The 14,716-nt window shown below is 34.2% G+C and overlaps 1 protein-coding gene across 2 annotated transcripts; it reads left to right on the top strand.

Moving 5' to 3' along the window:
- The first annotated feature begins 1,424 nt into the window (after nucleotides 1–1,424).
- On the top strand, nucleotides 1,425–12,544 carry LOC131661849 (uncharacterized). Of its 2 annotated transcripts, none has more exons than XM_058931488.1 (18): nucleotides 1,425–1,607; nucleotides 1,762–1,857; nucleotides 1,972–2,147; nucleotides 2,239–2,343; nucleotides 2,500–2,600; nucleotides 2,852–2,930; nucleotides 3,683–3,694; nucleotides 3,841–3,906; nucleotides 4,517–4,585; nucleotides 4,684–4,740; nucleotides 10,469–10,546; nucleotides 10,774–10,871; nucleotides 10,959–11,004; nucleotides 11,098–11,225; nucleotides 11,371–11,479; nucleotides 11,603–11,665; nucleotides 11,989–12,051; nucleotides 12,153–12,544. In XM_058931488.1, exons 1-18 carry the CDS (start codon nucleotides 1,496–1,498, stop codon nucleotides 12,288–12,290), a joined length of 1,596 nt encoding a protein of 531 aa, XP_058787471.1. In that variant the 5' UTR covers nucleotides 1,425–1,495; the 3' UTR covers nucleotides 12,291–12,544. The 2 variants fall into 2 exon arrangements, with proteins under 2 accessions (XP_058787471.1, XP_058787472.1); XM_058931489.1 differs by having other exon boundaries at nucleotides 1,471–1,607; nucleotides 1,762–1,853.
- The last annotated feature ends 2,172 nt before the right edge of the window (nucleotides 12,545–14,716 follow it).

The raw sequence follows: 14,716 nt of genomic DNA, 5'->3' as shown, positions 1-14,716 counted from the left end.
AGGATATTTGTTTTAATTTAAAATATGAGTTAATTTTTATATTATGATCATCTTGGTCATCTTTATTGGCGCCTCTATGTCAATTTTATTATACATAAAAATAGAATCATATGAATCCGTTAAAAAATAATTTTATAAATTAAATATATATTTAAATCTATTTTGTTGAATATTTAAATGAGTCAAATTATACATAACTTAATTTCAGTTTATTTATTTTAGAAGTTAATTTTTTTTACTGATTTAATTAATGAACCAAATTCAATTAGTTATAAAATTAATTTCTAATTGGTTGGATTTATTATTGTGAATTTCTCAATCCATCCCATAAATCTCTCACATACCACAGAAAATTTCAATCTTAACACCTATTTTTTTAAAAGATTTAGTTTTTTCTTCCATAAATACCGTTCTGTAGATAGATGTAGTTACAGAAGATTTCATGAACTTAATTAATTTGAGATTGTCTCAAATAATTGAGAAACTAATATATAATTTTTTCAATTAATTTGAGATTTTCCCCTTCCGTAAATGCATCTATGAAAAAAAAACTAATTATTTTGAAAAAAGTGTTTTCAGATGTACATCTATAAAAGTTGGAGGACATTTTTGGCAATTCAATTGTGCGTGAGAGGTCTATGGTGGGTTGTAGTGAGAAATTCTCTTTATTATTAGTTATGATTAGAGCTGTCAATATGGGCTACCCGGCCTTAAACGGGCCGGTCCTGGGTTTTTTAGGGCTGAGCCAAAAAGGCCCTAAGTAATATGGGCTCGAGATTTACTATCTGAGTCCGACCCTAGATGGGCTTCGGGCTACCCGGTCCTAAATGAGCTTTTTTATTTAAAAAATTAAAATTAAAACTACATAATATTTATTATAAATAAAATAAAAAATTATGTTATTTTAAACATAATACATTTTTAAGTACTATATTATCTCTTATAAATACTATAATGTGTTTCTAAATACAATATATGTCTAAATTGTATAAAATAATACTTGAATATTTATTATAAGAGAAAAACTAATATAATAAGATGAAAAATGTTAATTATATTAATGTGTAAGATTTAAAAGAGAAAGATTGAATAAAATAGAAATAAAATTTAGTGAAGTGAGAAAAATCAATATGCTATTTTGGAGTAAGATAATATCAATTTTAATATATTTTTCTAAAATTTATGATTATGCGGGCCTAATGGGTTACCCGCGGCCCATTTAGGCTAGCCCTAAGGCCCTGAAAAATATGAGCTCTAATTTTGAGCCCAAGCTCTCTAATTTTTCGGGTCTGGTAGGCCGACTCATATAGGCTAGCCCATTTTGACATGTTGATAGCTTAAAAATGAAAAAATGGTCACTATTTAGAGGAATGGTTAAATAAAAATACAAAATTCCTAAAATCCCAAAATTTATAAAGAAAGTGTTTAAAGTAACATAAACCCACACAAAAACTCTATTCCAACCAAGCTGTTGTTTTGTTCCTCACCGGAAGAGATGTCTCTGCGCATATCAATGTCAAAATTGCTCAAAAAACTTCGCTTTCCTGCTTCCCACACCTTCTCCGCCTCTACAGTTGCCAAAAATCCAGTGCCCATCTCATTTTCGGGTACCATTCATACTCTATACTATTTTTTGTGTTTTTCTGTAATTCTGTTTATTCAACCTTTTTGAGCTTGAAATGCATGAAAAATACATATTTAAAGGTTTTTTTTTAAATCTTTTTTTAATATTTTTTTCTTATTATTTACATGATTCTACAGGTAAAGGACTTTCACACTGGTATCAAACTGGTGCATATGATTGGGGAACAAATCTTAGGGATCCTTGTTTATGGATTGTTATATCTGGACATGTAGGTATGCTTTTGTTATTACAATATGTGTAATTTCTGTGATGATTATTCTATCTTTTGGTTAAAGTAATTCAATACTCTCAAATAGTTTACATGGGCTACTTTGATTTTGATGTAGTTGCAACTCTTGGAATTAGTGCCAACGTTGCGTTTGCGGAGGATGTAACGTCCGAAACATCTTCTGATGATAGCACTGGGGGATTTAAAAGAATTGAGGATGGTTCTGTAGCATCGAATATACATACAGCAAAATGGAGAGTTTTTACCGATAAAGGAAGAGAGTTTTTCCTAGAGGTTTGCAGTTTTTTTCCTGTTGCCTTGCTTTAACATTCTTCGGATATGTTTTAATTGTTGTTCATTGTGTTATTTTTCTGTGTTCTTCTAGGGAAAATTCGATGATGCTGAAAGACTCTTCATTGCTGCTATACAAGAAGCTAAAGAAGGTTTTGGCGAGCAAGATCCGCATGTTGCGTCTGCGTGCAACAATCTGGTTGTTTTATCTGCACTTGTTAATTGTTTCTTTCGTAATTGGTTTGGAACTATACAATATTCTAGTTCTTGGAATTTGCGATTGTTGTAAAGGTTAATTATGAAAATAAACGAATCTGTTATTACACAACTCAAATTTCTATTATTGTATTTTCAGGCAGAGATGTACAGGGTCAAGAAGGCATTTGACAAAGCGGAGCCGTTGTATTTGGAAGCTATCAAGATCCTAGAAGAATCGTTTGGTCCTGATGATGTAAGGTAGGGTTTAGTTGCTGTGAAGCCATCATAAATGATGCTTCGGATACTTTATTGCTTAGTATGTGGCATTACCGATTTGTTGATTAATAGGGCAAAAAATCTTACACTTGCAGTGGATCGAAGTAAAATTTTATCAAATGAATTTGATTTTTCCTCTTTTCTCTATTATAAATTTCCATTTTCTTCAGTATTTGTTCGGTGAAGATATGTGAAATAAAATCTATAACCTATGGCTAACTGTGATCATGCAGGGTTGCGGTTGCTGTTCACAACCTAGGGCAGTTCTACCTTGGACAACGAATGTTGGATAAAGCTCAAGTTAGCTATGAGGTAATTTGTTGAATTTAACAATCCTGATCTTGATGATGCGTGTGCTGCTTTTTTTTTTTTTTTTTAATCTATTGCATAGAGGATAACTTTATTCATCAATTCTAATTTATAGTATGGTAATTGAGCCACCGGTAACTACTTTTTGGTAGACAGCTCCATTGGTATAGAATATCCCTCATAGTTTTCTTAATCTCTTGAGAAACTTCTGATTTAATAAAGGTATAACTTGGATAAAAACCCTGTAATAAATTCAATTAGAATAGTGCATAAATAAAGGTTAAATGACCGCTTAAAGAAACCAAATTACTCTTCCAATATATCAAAATCGTTTGATGTGTAAGTCACATGTTTCCAATGGTACCTAGATAAATAATTGTCCAATAATTGGTAAGAGTAAGATCAAACAATCAAGATTTGAACGTACTTTATGACAAAATATTATGGCGTTGTTTGATCCGTATAACAATAGACAACCCATCTAATCGGAAAAGACTTTGTTGTGCGAAGACTTTAATCATTTATTCATTATATTTTACATTATTATGTTAGCAGAATCAAATTTCATCACTTTGGGATTGTGTAAGTGGCTATGTTTGTGTTGGACATTTATGGTCATTGACTCTACTACTTTACACTATCTTTTTTGTGGCAGACTGGCAGGAACATATTTTTATAGTGCTGTTAGTCCATTCCTTCACATTCTTTCTATTATACTAACCACCTTCTCTCTTTTTCATTTTGTTTTTTAACAGCGCGCTTTGAAGGTATAGACCTATTATGCTCGTGAAGAGACAGTTATTTTCTTCAGTATCAGTCACCACTTTATAATTCATTAGTATATCTTAACATCATTTTAATGTTTGATGATTGAGGCCATGCTATCTCTTAATTTTGATGTTTATTTATTCAGATAAAAAGGCGTGTTCTGGGATATGGCCATTCAGAATGTTCAGATACGATGTATCAGATCGGCATGGTAATTGTTTGTCCTTTCACTATAATCTTTTCAACATTTGTTTGCCTTGTTTGGTAAAACAGTCTAATATTCTCTATAGAAACCAAAAATTTTGATTTTAAGATGGCGATATAGGGTATGAAACAAATGGTGTGTTTGGTTTATTTTCTATTTTCATTTTCAAAGGGTATTGTTGAGAGCTCCACATTGAATGAGATATTGTATGAAAAATGTGCTAATAAATGGGAGACATCTCTCACCTTACAATCCAGTTTTGTTGGTTGAGTTGACTCACCCCAAATTCTAAGAGGTATCAGGTATCAGAGCCTATCTAAGATTTGTTGGGCCATTCAAATTACACTCTAAAACTAAGTGTGAATTAAGGTCATGCCTGAAAAAACACTATAATAAAGAAGTTTGCTTTAGTTATATTTGTTTGGTTTGCATTGTGAAGCAATGCTCCGTGTTAGCTTGGTAGTGATTCAGAATTCTAAGATTTAAGGGATTATGTAATTTCTTTGCTCAGTGTGTAATTTCCTTGTTAGTGACTCCCTTGAAATCTTCTCTCTTCTACGCTTCTCGTTTTTTTTTTTGGCTCAATTGGACCTTAAGCTACTACATTTGTGTTCAGGTGCTGTATCTTCAAGGAAAAGAAAAGGAGGCTGAGACCATTATTAAGGACTCTATAAGCATGCTAGAGGTCGTGATAGATTGTTATCTACCTTCAATTCCCTCATCTATAGCTTTTGGTAAATTTGAGCTTTTTTTTTTCTTAAGCCATTTTGTTTACCTGTGCAGAAAAGTGCTGAAGGGGAGTCATTTGTATGTATTAAAAGACTTCGTTTCCTCTCACAGGTCGTTTTTTAATCCTCTCACAGGTCTTGTACTGATTGCAAAATAGTTCTCTCAGAATTTGGGTTGGGCCTAACTCATCCCTACAAAACCAGCTTGTGAGGTGAAAATTGCCCCCACTTATAAACACAACACAGGCCATATCTATAAGCAATGTGGGACTAAATCTACCCCTTCAAAGCCAACACAATGAAGATGTTGGAGGCTACAATTAAGGCAAGCCAAAGGCTGCAATTAAGGCGACTAGGGGCTGACCGCAATTAAGGCGGAAAGTCCAACAAGTTCTATCCAGTTTGGTCTCCCCCATGTTCTTCGTAGTTTGATTAAAAATTTTCAGCTTATGATCAAATGTGTTTGTGCATTGTTCACCCCTCAAAGGGGTTGTGTTCCCACTTTTCTGTCCTATCTTACTGGTAGGTATGGCAAATTCTATGTCAGGAAAAGACAAAACAGAATGAAGGACAGTTAGTGCTTTAGGGAGCACATGGGCTGTCACAGCTGTCAGACAGCTGGCAGCCTCTGATAGGAGTATCATCCTAGGTTTTAGAATAAATATAGTGCCTGTAGCAGTAGTGGAGGCAGACTAGTACTGAAGTGGAATTCCCACCTAGGAGAGCAAAGGCCTCTCGAAGAGCCTCTCTTTTTATTTCTTTTTGTCTGCAGACTTTCTTATTTGCCCTAATCTGTTGTAATTCTTGAAGCTAGATCCCATTTGAACTCTAGCCATTATTGAATACAAACAGAATATTTGCTCAGTATTATTGTTATTTGTTTATTTCCTAGAATACTAAGTTGATTCCTATCAATTTGGTATCTAGAGCCTTGGTTCTTTTTCTGTGTTGGATGGTTAACACTAGAAGCAACATGGAAAATAGAGTGGAATTGGTGGAACAGAGGATGAGTCACATGGAGGGGACAGTAGAACAAATCAGGCAACTGGTTTTAGAGCAGCAAGAAAGGCCTCATGTCACGATAGAACAAATACGACAGCTGATTCATGAACGACCTAGCAGGCACCGTTCAAGACACGAGAACGATGACGAGTATGGTGATGGAGAGGGAAGCGAAAGAAGCGGAGTGTCGCACGATTCTCGCCTAGGGAATCGACGCTATGGTGGGGGCAATGGCTCCAGATTCTTAGGAAACAGAAGAAGATTGGAGATTCCAATCTTTAAGGGAGAAGATGCTTTTGGATGGTTGGTGCGTGTGGAGAGATATTTCCAGTTGAATGGGGTACGGATGCGTGACAAGCTGGATGCAGTAGTGTTAGCCTTGGAGGAAAAAGCTCTAAACTGGTACCAATGGTGGGAAGAGCAAGCACCATTACGAACGTGGGAGGAGTTTAAAATGGCTGTGTTGAGAAGGTTTCAGCCAGGCATGTTGCAGAATCCTATGGGTCCCTTACTAAGTTTGAAACAAAGAGGGACTGTAGTGGAGTATATGGAAAAGTTTGAGAGGTTGGTAGCTCCTCTAAGGAGGGAGGAAAGGATAATGCTGGATTCCATTTTTTTGAATGGATTGAAAGAGGAGATTCAAGCTGAATTGAAGCTTTATGAGAGTCAAGGACTGTCTGACCTCATGGATAGAGCTCTCTTGATAGAGGAAAAGAATGAAGTGTGCCTAAGGAAAGGGAGCTCATGGAAGGAGAAGGGAGTGTTCAAAAACAGGGAGTTAGGAGAGGGAGGTGCTAGGAAAGAAGGAGAAAAGGGCAGTGGGGGAGAAAAGCACAAAGGGAGGAGGTTGAATCCTGCTGAGTTGGAAGAAAGAAGCAAGAAGGGCCTGTGCTTTAAATGTGGTGACAAATGGAGTAGAGAACACATATGCAAATTTAAGCATATGAGTTTTAAGTTATGTGAGATCAGTAGTGATGAAGAAGGAGAACCTCTTGGAGTAAGCACTCAAACTGAGGAGAATGTAGAAGAAGTGTTGGAATTCAAAACCTTGCAACTGTCAATGCAAAGCAGACAGGGTTATACTTCTAATAGAGCCTTCAAGGTATGGGCAACTATTCAAGGGCAGAAACTCATTACCCTAATTGACTCAGGAGCATCCAGCAATTTCATTGATGCAAGGCTAGTAGCACAACTGGGCTTACCTCTAAAGGAGACTGCACCCTATGTGATTGAGATGGGGAATGGAGAGAGGGTTAAGCATCAAGGCATTTGTGAAGGGTTAGAGTTTAATGTGCAAGGTGTTGATTACACTCAACATTTTTTCCTAATGGAGTTAGGAGGGGCTGAACTGGTGTTGGGGTTAGATTGGTTAGCTAGCTTGGGCAACATTGAAGCAAATTTCAGTGTACTAATGATTAAATGGAAGCAGGAGGGCAATGAGCATTGGATATTTGGCGATCCTGTGTTGAGTACCAAACAAGCTTCAATGAAGGAGATGATGAAGGCTTTGAACAATGAAGGAAGAGGCCTGCTAGTGGAGGTTGTCCAAGAAGGGGAGGGAGATATAGCAGTAGGGCATGCAGAATGGAAGGGATTGCTGGCAGAATATGAAGATGTGTTCCATCTTCCTCCTGGACTGCCACCAATGAGGGAGCATGACCATGCCATCACTCTTAAACCAGGTACTGCTATACCAAATCTCAGGCCTTATAGATACCCTTTTTATCAAAAGAATGAGATTGAGAAAATTGTGGGAGAGATGCTGCAAGCAGGGGTGATTAGACATAGCACTAGCCCTTTCTCAAGCCCTGTATTGCTAGTGAAAAAGAAGGATGGAGGATGGAGGTTTTGCACTGATTATAGAGCTTTAAACAAGATTACTATACCTAACAAATTTCCCATACCAATCATTGAAGAGCTATTAGATGAGTTGGGAGGGGCAACCATCTTTTCAAAGTTAGATTTGAAATCAGGTTATCACCAAATAAGAATGAGAGATGAAGACATTCCCAAGACAGCATTCAGGACTCATGAAGGGCATTATGAGTACTTGGTGATGCCCTTTGGATTGTCTAATGCACCATCCACCTTCCAATCCCTCATGAATGAGGTACTCAGGCCTTATTTGAGGAAATTCTGCTTAGTATTTTTTGATGATATACTGATCTACAGCAGGAGCAAGGAGGAACATAAGGAGCACTTATCTGTGGTTTTGGAAGTGTTAAGGAACCACAAGCTGTTTGCCAATAGAAAGAAGTGTTCTTTTGGGCAGGATCAGGTGGAATACCTAGGGCATTTAATTTCTGGTAGAGGAGTGGCTGCTGATCCTAAGAAGGTGGAAGACATGGTAAAATGGCCAGTTCCTAAGAATTTAAAAGGGTTAAGAGGATTCTTGGGGATTACTGGTTACTACAGGAAATTTGTTAAAAATTACAGCAAGATTGCTTGGCCTTTGATTCAATTACTGAAGAAAGACAACTTTAACTGGGGAAGTGAAGCACAAGTGGCTTTTGAGGAGTTAAAGAAAGCAATGACCACTGTACCAGTGCTAGCCATGCCTGATTTTGAAGAAGAATTTGTGATAGAGGCAGATGCTTCTGGCAAGGGTATTGGAGCTGTGTTGATGCAGAAAGGAAAACCAATATCTTATATGAGCCAAACTTTATCTGACAGAGCCCAGGGCAAGTCAGTTTATGAGAGAGAATTAATGGCTATAGTGATTGCTATACAGAAGTGGAGACCATATTTGTTGGGAAGGCACTTCAAGATCCATACTGACCAAAAGAGTTTAAAACACATCACTGAGCAGAGGATCATGGGAGAAGAGCAACAAAAGTGGTTATCAAAATTGCTAGGTTATGACTTTGAAGTCAAGTATAAACCTGGTAAGGAGAATAGTGCTGCAGACTCACTCTCCAGGCAGATGCAATGTGGGCACATCATCACAGTGCAGAGTGAAGTATGGGAAGGATTGGAGGAGGAGGTTCAGCAAGATGAGAAGTTAAGGGAGATAGTTCAGCAGCTGATAACTGACCCTCATAGTCAGAAGGGTTTTCAGTTGAAAGGAGGAAGGTTGTTCCATGAAGGCAGGGTGGTAATTCCAAGAAATTCTTCCAGGATTTCTTGGATCCTCAGGGAGTTTCATGACACAGCTGTAGGAGGACACTCTGGGCATTTAAGAACCTACAAGAGGATTGCTAGTGTGGTGTATTGGGAAGGAATGAGGAGACAAATACAGGCTTATGTGCAGTCTTGTGAGGTTTGCCAAAGAAATAAATACCAAACCCTGTCCCCAGGGGGTTTGCTGCAACCATTGCCCATTCCCACTCAGATTTGGAGTGATATCTCCATGGATTTCATTGGAGGACTACCCAAGGTACAAGGAGTGGATACTGTGTTTGTAGTAGTGGATAGATTGACTAAGTATGCCCATTTTTTCCCTATTAGTCATCCTTATAATGCTAAGAGCATTGCTGAAATTTTCATTAAGGAAGTGGTAAGGCTTCATGGGTTTCCAACATCAATTGTGTCAGATAGGGACCAGATCTTTCTAAGTCAGTTCTGGTCAGAATTGTTCAAGCAAGCTGGGACACAGTTGAAATACAGCAGTGCTTACCACCCTCAGTCTGATGGCCAAACAGAAGTGGTTAACAGATGTTTGGAGACTTACTTGAGATGTGTAACAGGGCAGAAACCTAAGCAATGGCCAAAATGGTTAACATGGGCAGAATATTGGTACAATACCAATTATCATGCTTCACTCAAGATTACACCTTTTGAAGCTCTCTATGGAAGGCCACCACCTGTGTTAATCAGAGGAGATGCTCCACTGTCAGCTGTGGATGAAGTGAATAGACTAACAGCTGAAAGGAATATCATGATCAAAGAGTTGAAGGAGCAGTTGTGCAGGGCCCAGGATGTCATGAGGAATCAAGCCAACAAGCACAGAAGGGAGGTAGAGTATGAGGAAGGAGATATGGTATTTCTGAAAATTCAACCTTATAAGATGAAAAAGTTGGCTAAGAGAATTAATCAGAAGCTGAGCCCAAGGTACTATGGCCCATATGAGATAATCAAGAGGGTGGGAGCTGTAGCTTATGAACTCAAGCTACCTGAAGATACCAAGGTGCATCCTGTCTTTCATGTTTCCTTGCTGAAGAAGGCAGTTGCTCCTTCAATGTTGCCACAACCCTTGCCCTCATGTATGAATGAGGATTGGCAGTTGGAGCCTCTTCCAGAGAGGGTTATTGATGAGAGGCTAAATGGACAAGGTGAGAGGGAAGTGTTGGTGAAGTGGGCAAATCTGCCAGAGTTTGAAAATTCCTGGGAAGTAGCTAGCAAGTTGAAGGAAGAATTTCCAGATTTTATCCTTGAGGACAAGGATAGTCTTCAAGGGGAGGGAATTGGTAGGTATGGCAAATTCTATGTCAGGAAAAGACAAAACAGAATGAAGGACAGTTAGTGCTTTAGGGAGCACATGGGCTGTCACAGCTGTCAGACAGCTGGCAGCCTCTGATAGGAGTATCATCCTAGGTTTTAGAATAAATATAGTGCCTGTAGCAGTAGTGGAGGCAGACTAGTACTGAAGTGGAATTCCCACCTAGGAGAGCAAAGGCCTCTCGAAGAGCCTCTCTTTTTATTTCTTTTTGTCTGCAGACTTTCTTATTTGCCCTAATCTGTTGTAATTCTTGAAGCTAGATCCCATTTGAACTCTAGCCATTATTGAATACAAACAGAATATTTGCTCAGTATTATTGTTATTTGTTTATTTCCTAGAATACTAAGTTGATTCCTATCAATTACTTAATGATATTAAGCTATTGCTATAATTTTTTCAGTTATATTTGAAATCACATCGTCTTGATGAAGCTGAGATGGTCCAGAGAAAGATCCTCAACATAATGGAATTATCAAAGGTTCTTTTTGTGAACTTCCTTCTCCTCTTCCTCTTCCAAATCAAATTTCCTCTTTAATATTGGCGCATGTGCATGCATAATTTAATGACAGATGAGTTCCAACTTCTGTCTTTTGATTCAGAATTAATTGTGATAATCTTGATGAATGAAAGAAAATGTTGCCGGAATAGAGATATTCCGTAGCCTGTTATTATCATTAAAAACACGATGCAATTTGTGTAATACAGGGGTGGAATTCTATGGACACAGTTATTGCAGCTGAATCCTTGGCCTTGACACTACTAGCATCTTCCGAAACAAAACAGTCCAAAGAGCTTCTTGAAAGGTTACCTTAATATTATTAGTTCATAAAAACTTGGGAACTTAACTTTGACATTATGCAAATGAAATCCTCTATCTGTTTCTCTTGCAGATGTCTTGATGTCCGGAAAACCTTACTTCAAAGTAATCATATTCAGGTTTGTTGTTCCTTGATAACGATTTTGATATTTAGCATTTTATTTAGATTTCAAATCTCTCTAAAAACGTAATTTTTTTTCACTCGTGGTCAGATTGGTGCAAACCTACTTCATCTAGCTAGAGTGGCAATGCTTGATTACAACCAAAACAAAAAATTGGATGTTTCTAAAGCTAAAGCTGAGCTTGATATAGCAAAGGATCATTTGCATAATTCCATAAGGTATCTATTACTTTGACGCGCCTAAGTCTTCCATAACTATTTTACATATATAGAACAAATCAAATTATCATGTTTTTTCATATTTTTTAAGTGCCAATTATTCTTTTCTTCATGTATTTCTCTTTTACTCTTTTACCTATCTCAGGACTGCGCGTCAATGTTTAGATAAAGTATTGAAACAAAAAGACAGGTCGAAGAAAAACAGTATGGTTGAACGTTCTAGAAAGGAAGCCCAAGCAACACTTGTCATATTGGTTGGTTTATTTCCCGTTTACTAGCTTTCTCTTACGCATATTAAAATAGAATTGTGATATGATACGTACTTTGTCGTAAATAAAAGTTGATTTGTTTATTAAAGTAGGCATGTAATTTTGCAGTTGCAATCACTCAGCACTCTATCATCTGTGGAGTTGGCTAAGCAAGAATTGCAGGAGATTCAGGTTAGATTTTGTTGAGAATCCCACTTTAGGTGTGATATTGCCTAAAAAACGTTTATTAGTACAAGACATCTCACTTTACAAGTCGTTTTTTTTAAAGAAGAGTTAGACCGAACCCAAATTTTTAGCATAGTATTAAAGCTTAACTCGATTTAGAGCTTAATTGAATAGGAAATAGGTAAATTTAAATGTAAAATTCCAGCACATAATACCAAATTTATAAGTGACTGACGTTCTTCACCTTATACGTCGGTTTTGTACTTATAAGTTAGATTTCAACCCAAATGAGTGCAATTCTTAATTCATATTTCTATTTTGCTAACTAGGAAGGAGAAATCAACCTTAAGGCTAAAGAGGCACTTCTACAATGCATTGCTGCTTACAACGAGGTAAGAAAGAACAAACTATTTTCAGTCTACTTTTTCCAGGGAGTGTGCTTATTTTTTATTGACTTGGATGTTTTTCCAATCAATGCTCTTTTGTTTTGCAGTTTGTTGTGCACAAGAAGTCCATTGGTGATTCTCCTGAAATAAAGAATGAGTATCTTTCATGTTTTAAGCATGCTCAAACCTTGCTTGGCAGTAAACTTGAAGGAGAGGGTATCCATAAGCTGAATCAAACACCATGAAGAGAATTTTTTTTCTTCTTTTAAATATTACATTTTTAGTCATAAAAGGAAAGAAAGAAATATACCACATGTGATAAGGATTAAGGAGCACAGTTGCCCCTGCTCTTGGTGTCAGAAAGAAATGTACATTGACCAAGCTTATAGAAAATGTGAGATTCTATCATATTGTTATTCATAATCACACAAAGCATTTTTTTTTCTTTGTATGATTACCAATTATATTAACTTGATATTGAATTTATGTATGCTTCTAATTGACTCTATTAATCTACAAATTTCTAACCTGATGCAATGATGAAGAAAGCCAATAAAAATATCATTGTCACGGTTAATAATCTTTTGAAACTCCATCTTGCACATATAACATATTATGTTGTATGGAGGTCTGTATATATAGACTTAATTTGAGAGGTCTTTAAATATAAATATAAAATAGTTTAATTAAACGGAAGAATATTTTACACTCTTTCGTTATATTCGAGATATCTCACTTTTTCAAAATGAGAGTAAGGTGGATCTTGACTGGAATGTTTAGCTTGATAAGCATTGAAAAAGTGAAATAAATTGGTCATTTGAAAGTAAATATAGTTGAATTTGATCTATATATAATTCGATTAAAAATATTGTTATTTGCTATAACAATCATATGTAAGATTGAAGTTAATGGATAAATTGTATTAAATTTTATAAACTTTCGGATGAGTTACTAATTTTATGTATTTTATAGTGAAAAAAATAAAATTATTACTCCATATTCTTAAAAAATATTAAACTATAACAAATTAATCTATACATCTTATTTGATTGATGATGGAAAGAAAACAAAATAGAAATATTATTTAGTAGTTGAGTAATGAAATCACAAATATTTGAAAAAGTATTCTTCTATAATTTTACAACTCCCTTAAATTGATATATATATATATATATATATATATATATATATATATATATATATATATATATATATATATATATATATATATATATATATATATATATATATATATATATATATAAAAGTCTCTTAATTTTTTATATTTTTAGAGGGAAGACTTATTTAAATCTCTTCAAAGAGTTGTGAAATTTAGTTTAGTTTTTGAGAAAAAATTAATTTTTAGTCTTAAAAATATTAAATTAAAGCAGTTTAAAATATATATTTTTCATAGTTTTATTTAATGATAAAAAAGAAGAAAAAAAGATAATTATTTAATAATTTGGTGTATGAGATAAAATGTTATAAAAATATATTAATTTTTTTATTTAATGGCACATATTTGATAAAATAATTAGCTATTAAGTTCATTTTTGTGCAATTGGGTTGTGGATAAAATTTGATGTATCTCCTCAAACATTATTTGAAAATTAAAAATATTGTTATTTGCTATAACATCATATGTAAGATTGAAGTTAATGGATAAATTGTATTAAATTTTATAAACTTTCGGATGAGTTACTAATTTTATGTATTTTATAGTGAAAAAAAATAAAATTATTACTCCATATTCTTAAAAAATATTAAACTATAACAAATTAATCTATACATCTTATTTGATTGATGATGGAAAGAAAACAAAATAGAAATATTATTTAGTAGTTGAGTAATGAAATCACAAATATTTGAAAAAGTATTCTTCTATAATTTTACAACTCCCTTAAATTGATATATATATATATATATATATATATATATATATATATATATATATATATATATATATATATATATATATATAAAAGTCTCTTAATTTTTTATATTTTTAGAGGGAAGACTTATTTAAATCTCTTCAAAGAGTTGTGAAATTTAGTTTAGTTTTTGAGAAAAAATTAATTTTTAGTCTTAAAAATATTAAATTAAAGCAGTTTAAAATATATATTTTTCATAGTTTTATTTATTGATGAAAAAGAAGAAAAAAAGATAATTATTTAATAATTTGGTGTATGAGATAAAATGTTATAAAAATATATTAATTTTTTTATTTAATGGCACATATTTGATAAAATAATTAGCTATTAAGTTCATTTTTGTGCAATTGGGTTGTGGATAAAATTTGATGTATCTCCTCAAACATTATTTGAAAATTATAGGATTCATAAAATAAAAGTTTTAATTTCTTTTATAAATTGTATTATCGAAATAAGAAAAAAATAAATTTCTAAATTTATAGCTAACAGGTAATGATGGGAATACAACATTTGGAATAAGTAAAACTAGAATAATAAAAAGGATAAAAGAGAAATCTAATAAATGAGAAAGATGAAGAAAACTTGTTAAAATCATAATAAATATATTAAATATAAAAATATTTTTTAATATTTGAATTCTTTGAAATTCAAAACTGAAAAAATCTTAATAAAAAACAACTATTATATAAGTCTAATAAGTCAATATAATTCTACAACCTCTTTGAATTTCAAGTTTTATT

This window comes from Vicia villosa, linkage group LG3, assembly GCF_029867415.1.
Source record: "Vicia villosa cultivar HV-30 ecotype Madison, WI linkage group LG3, Vvil1.0, whole genome shotgun sequence".
Taxonomy (NCBI): Eukaryota; Viridiplantae; Streptophyta; class Magnoliopsida; order Fabales; family Fabaceae; genus Vicia; species Vicia villosa.
This window is presented reverse-complemented; position numbering and strand designations above follow the sequence as displayed.

Excerpts from the sequence above, each read along its gene's own strand:
- LOC131661849 (XM_058931488.1), top strand. The coding sequence starts at position 1,496 with ATGTCTCTGCGCATATCAATGTCAAAATTGCTCAAAAAACTTCGCTTT. Across the intron at positions 2,344-2,499 it reads CGTCTGCGTGCAACAATCTG|GCAGAGATGTACAGGGTCAA; the intron begins GTTGTTTTATCT and ends TTGTATTTTCAG. Across the intron at positions 4,586-4,683 it reads ACTCTATAAGCATGCTAGAG|AAAAGTGCTGAAGGGGAGTC; the intron begins GTCGTGATAGAT and ends TTACCTGTGCAG.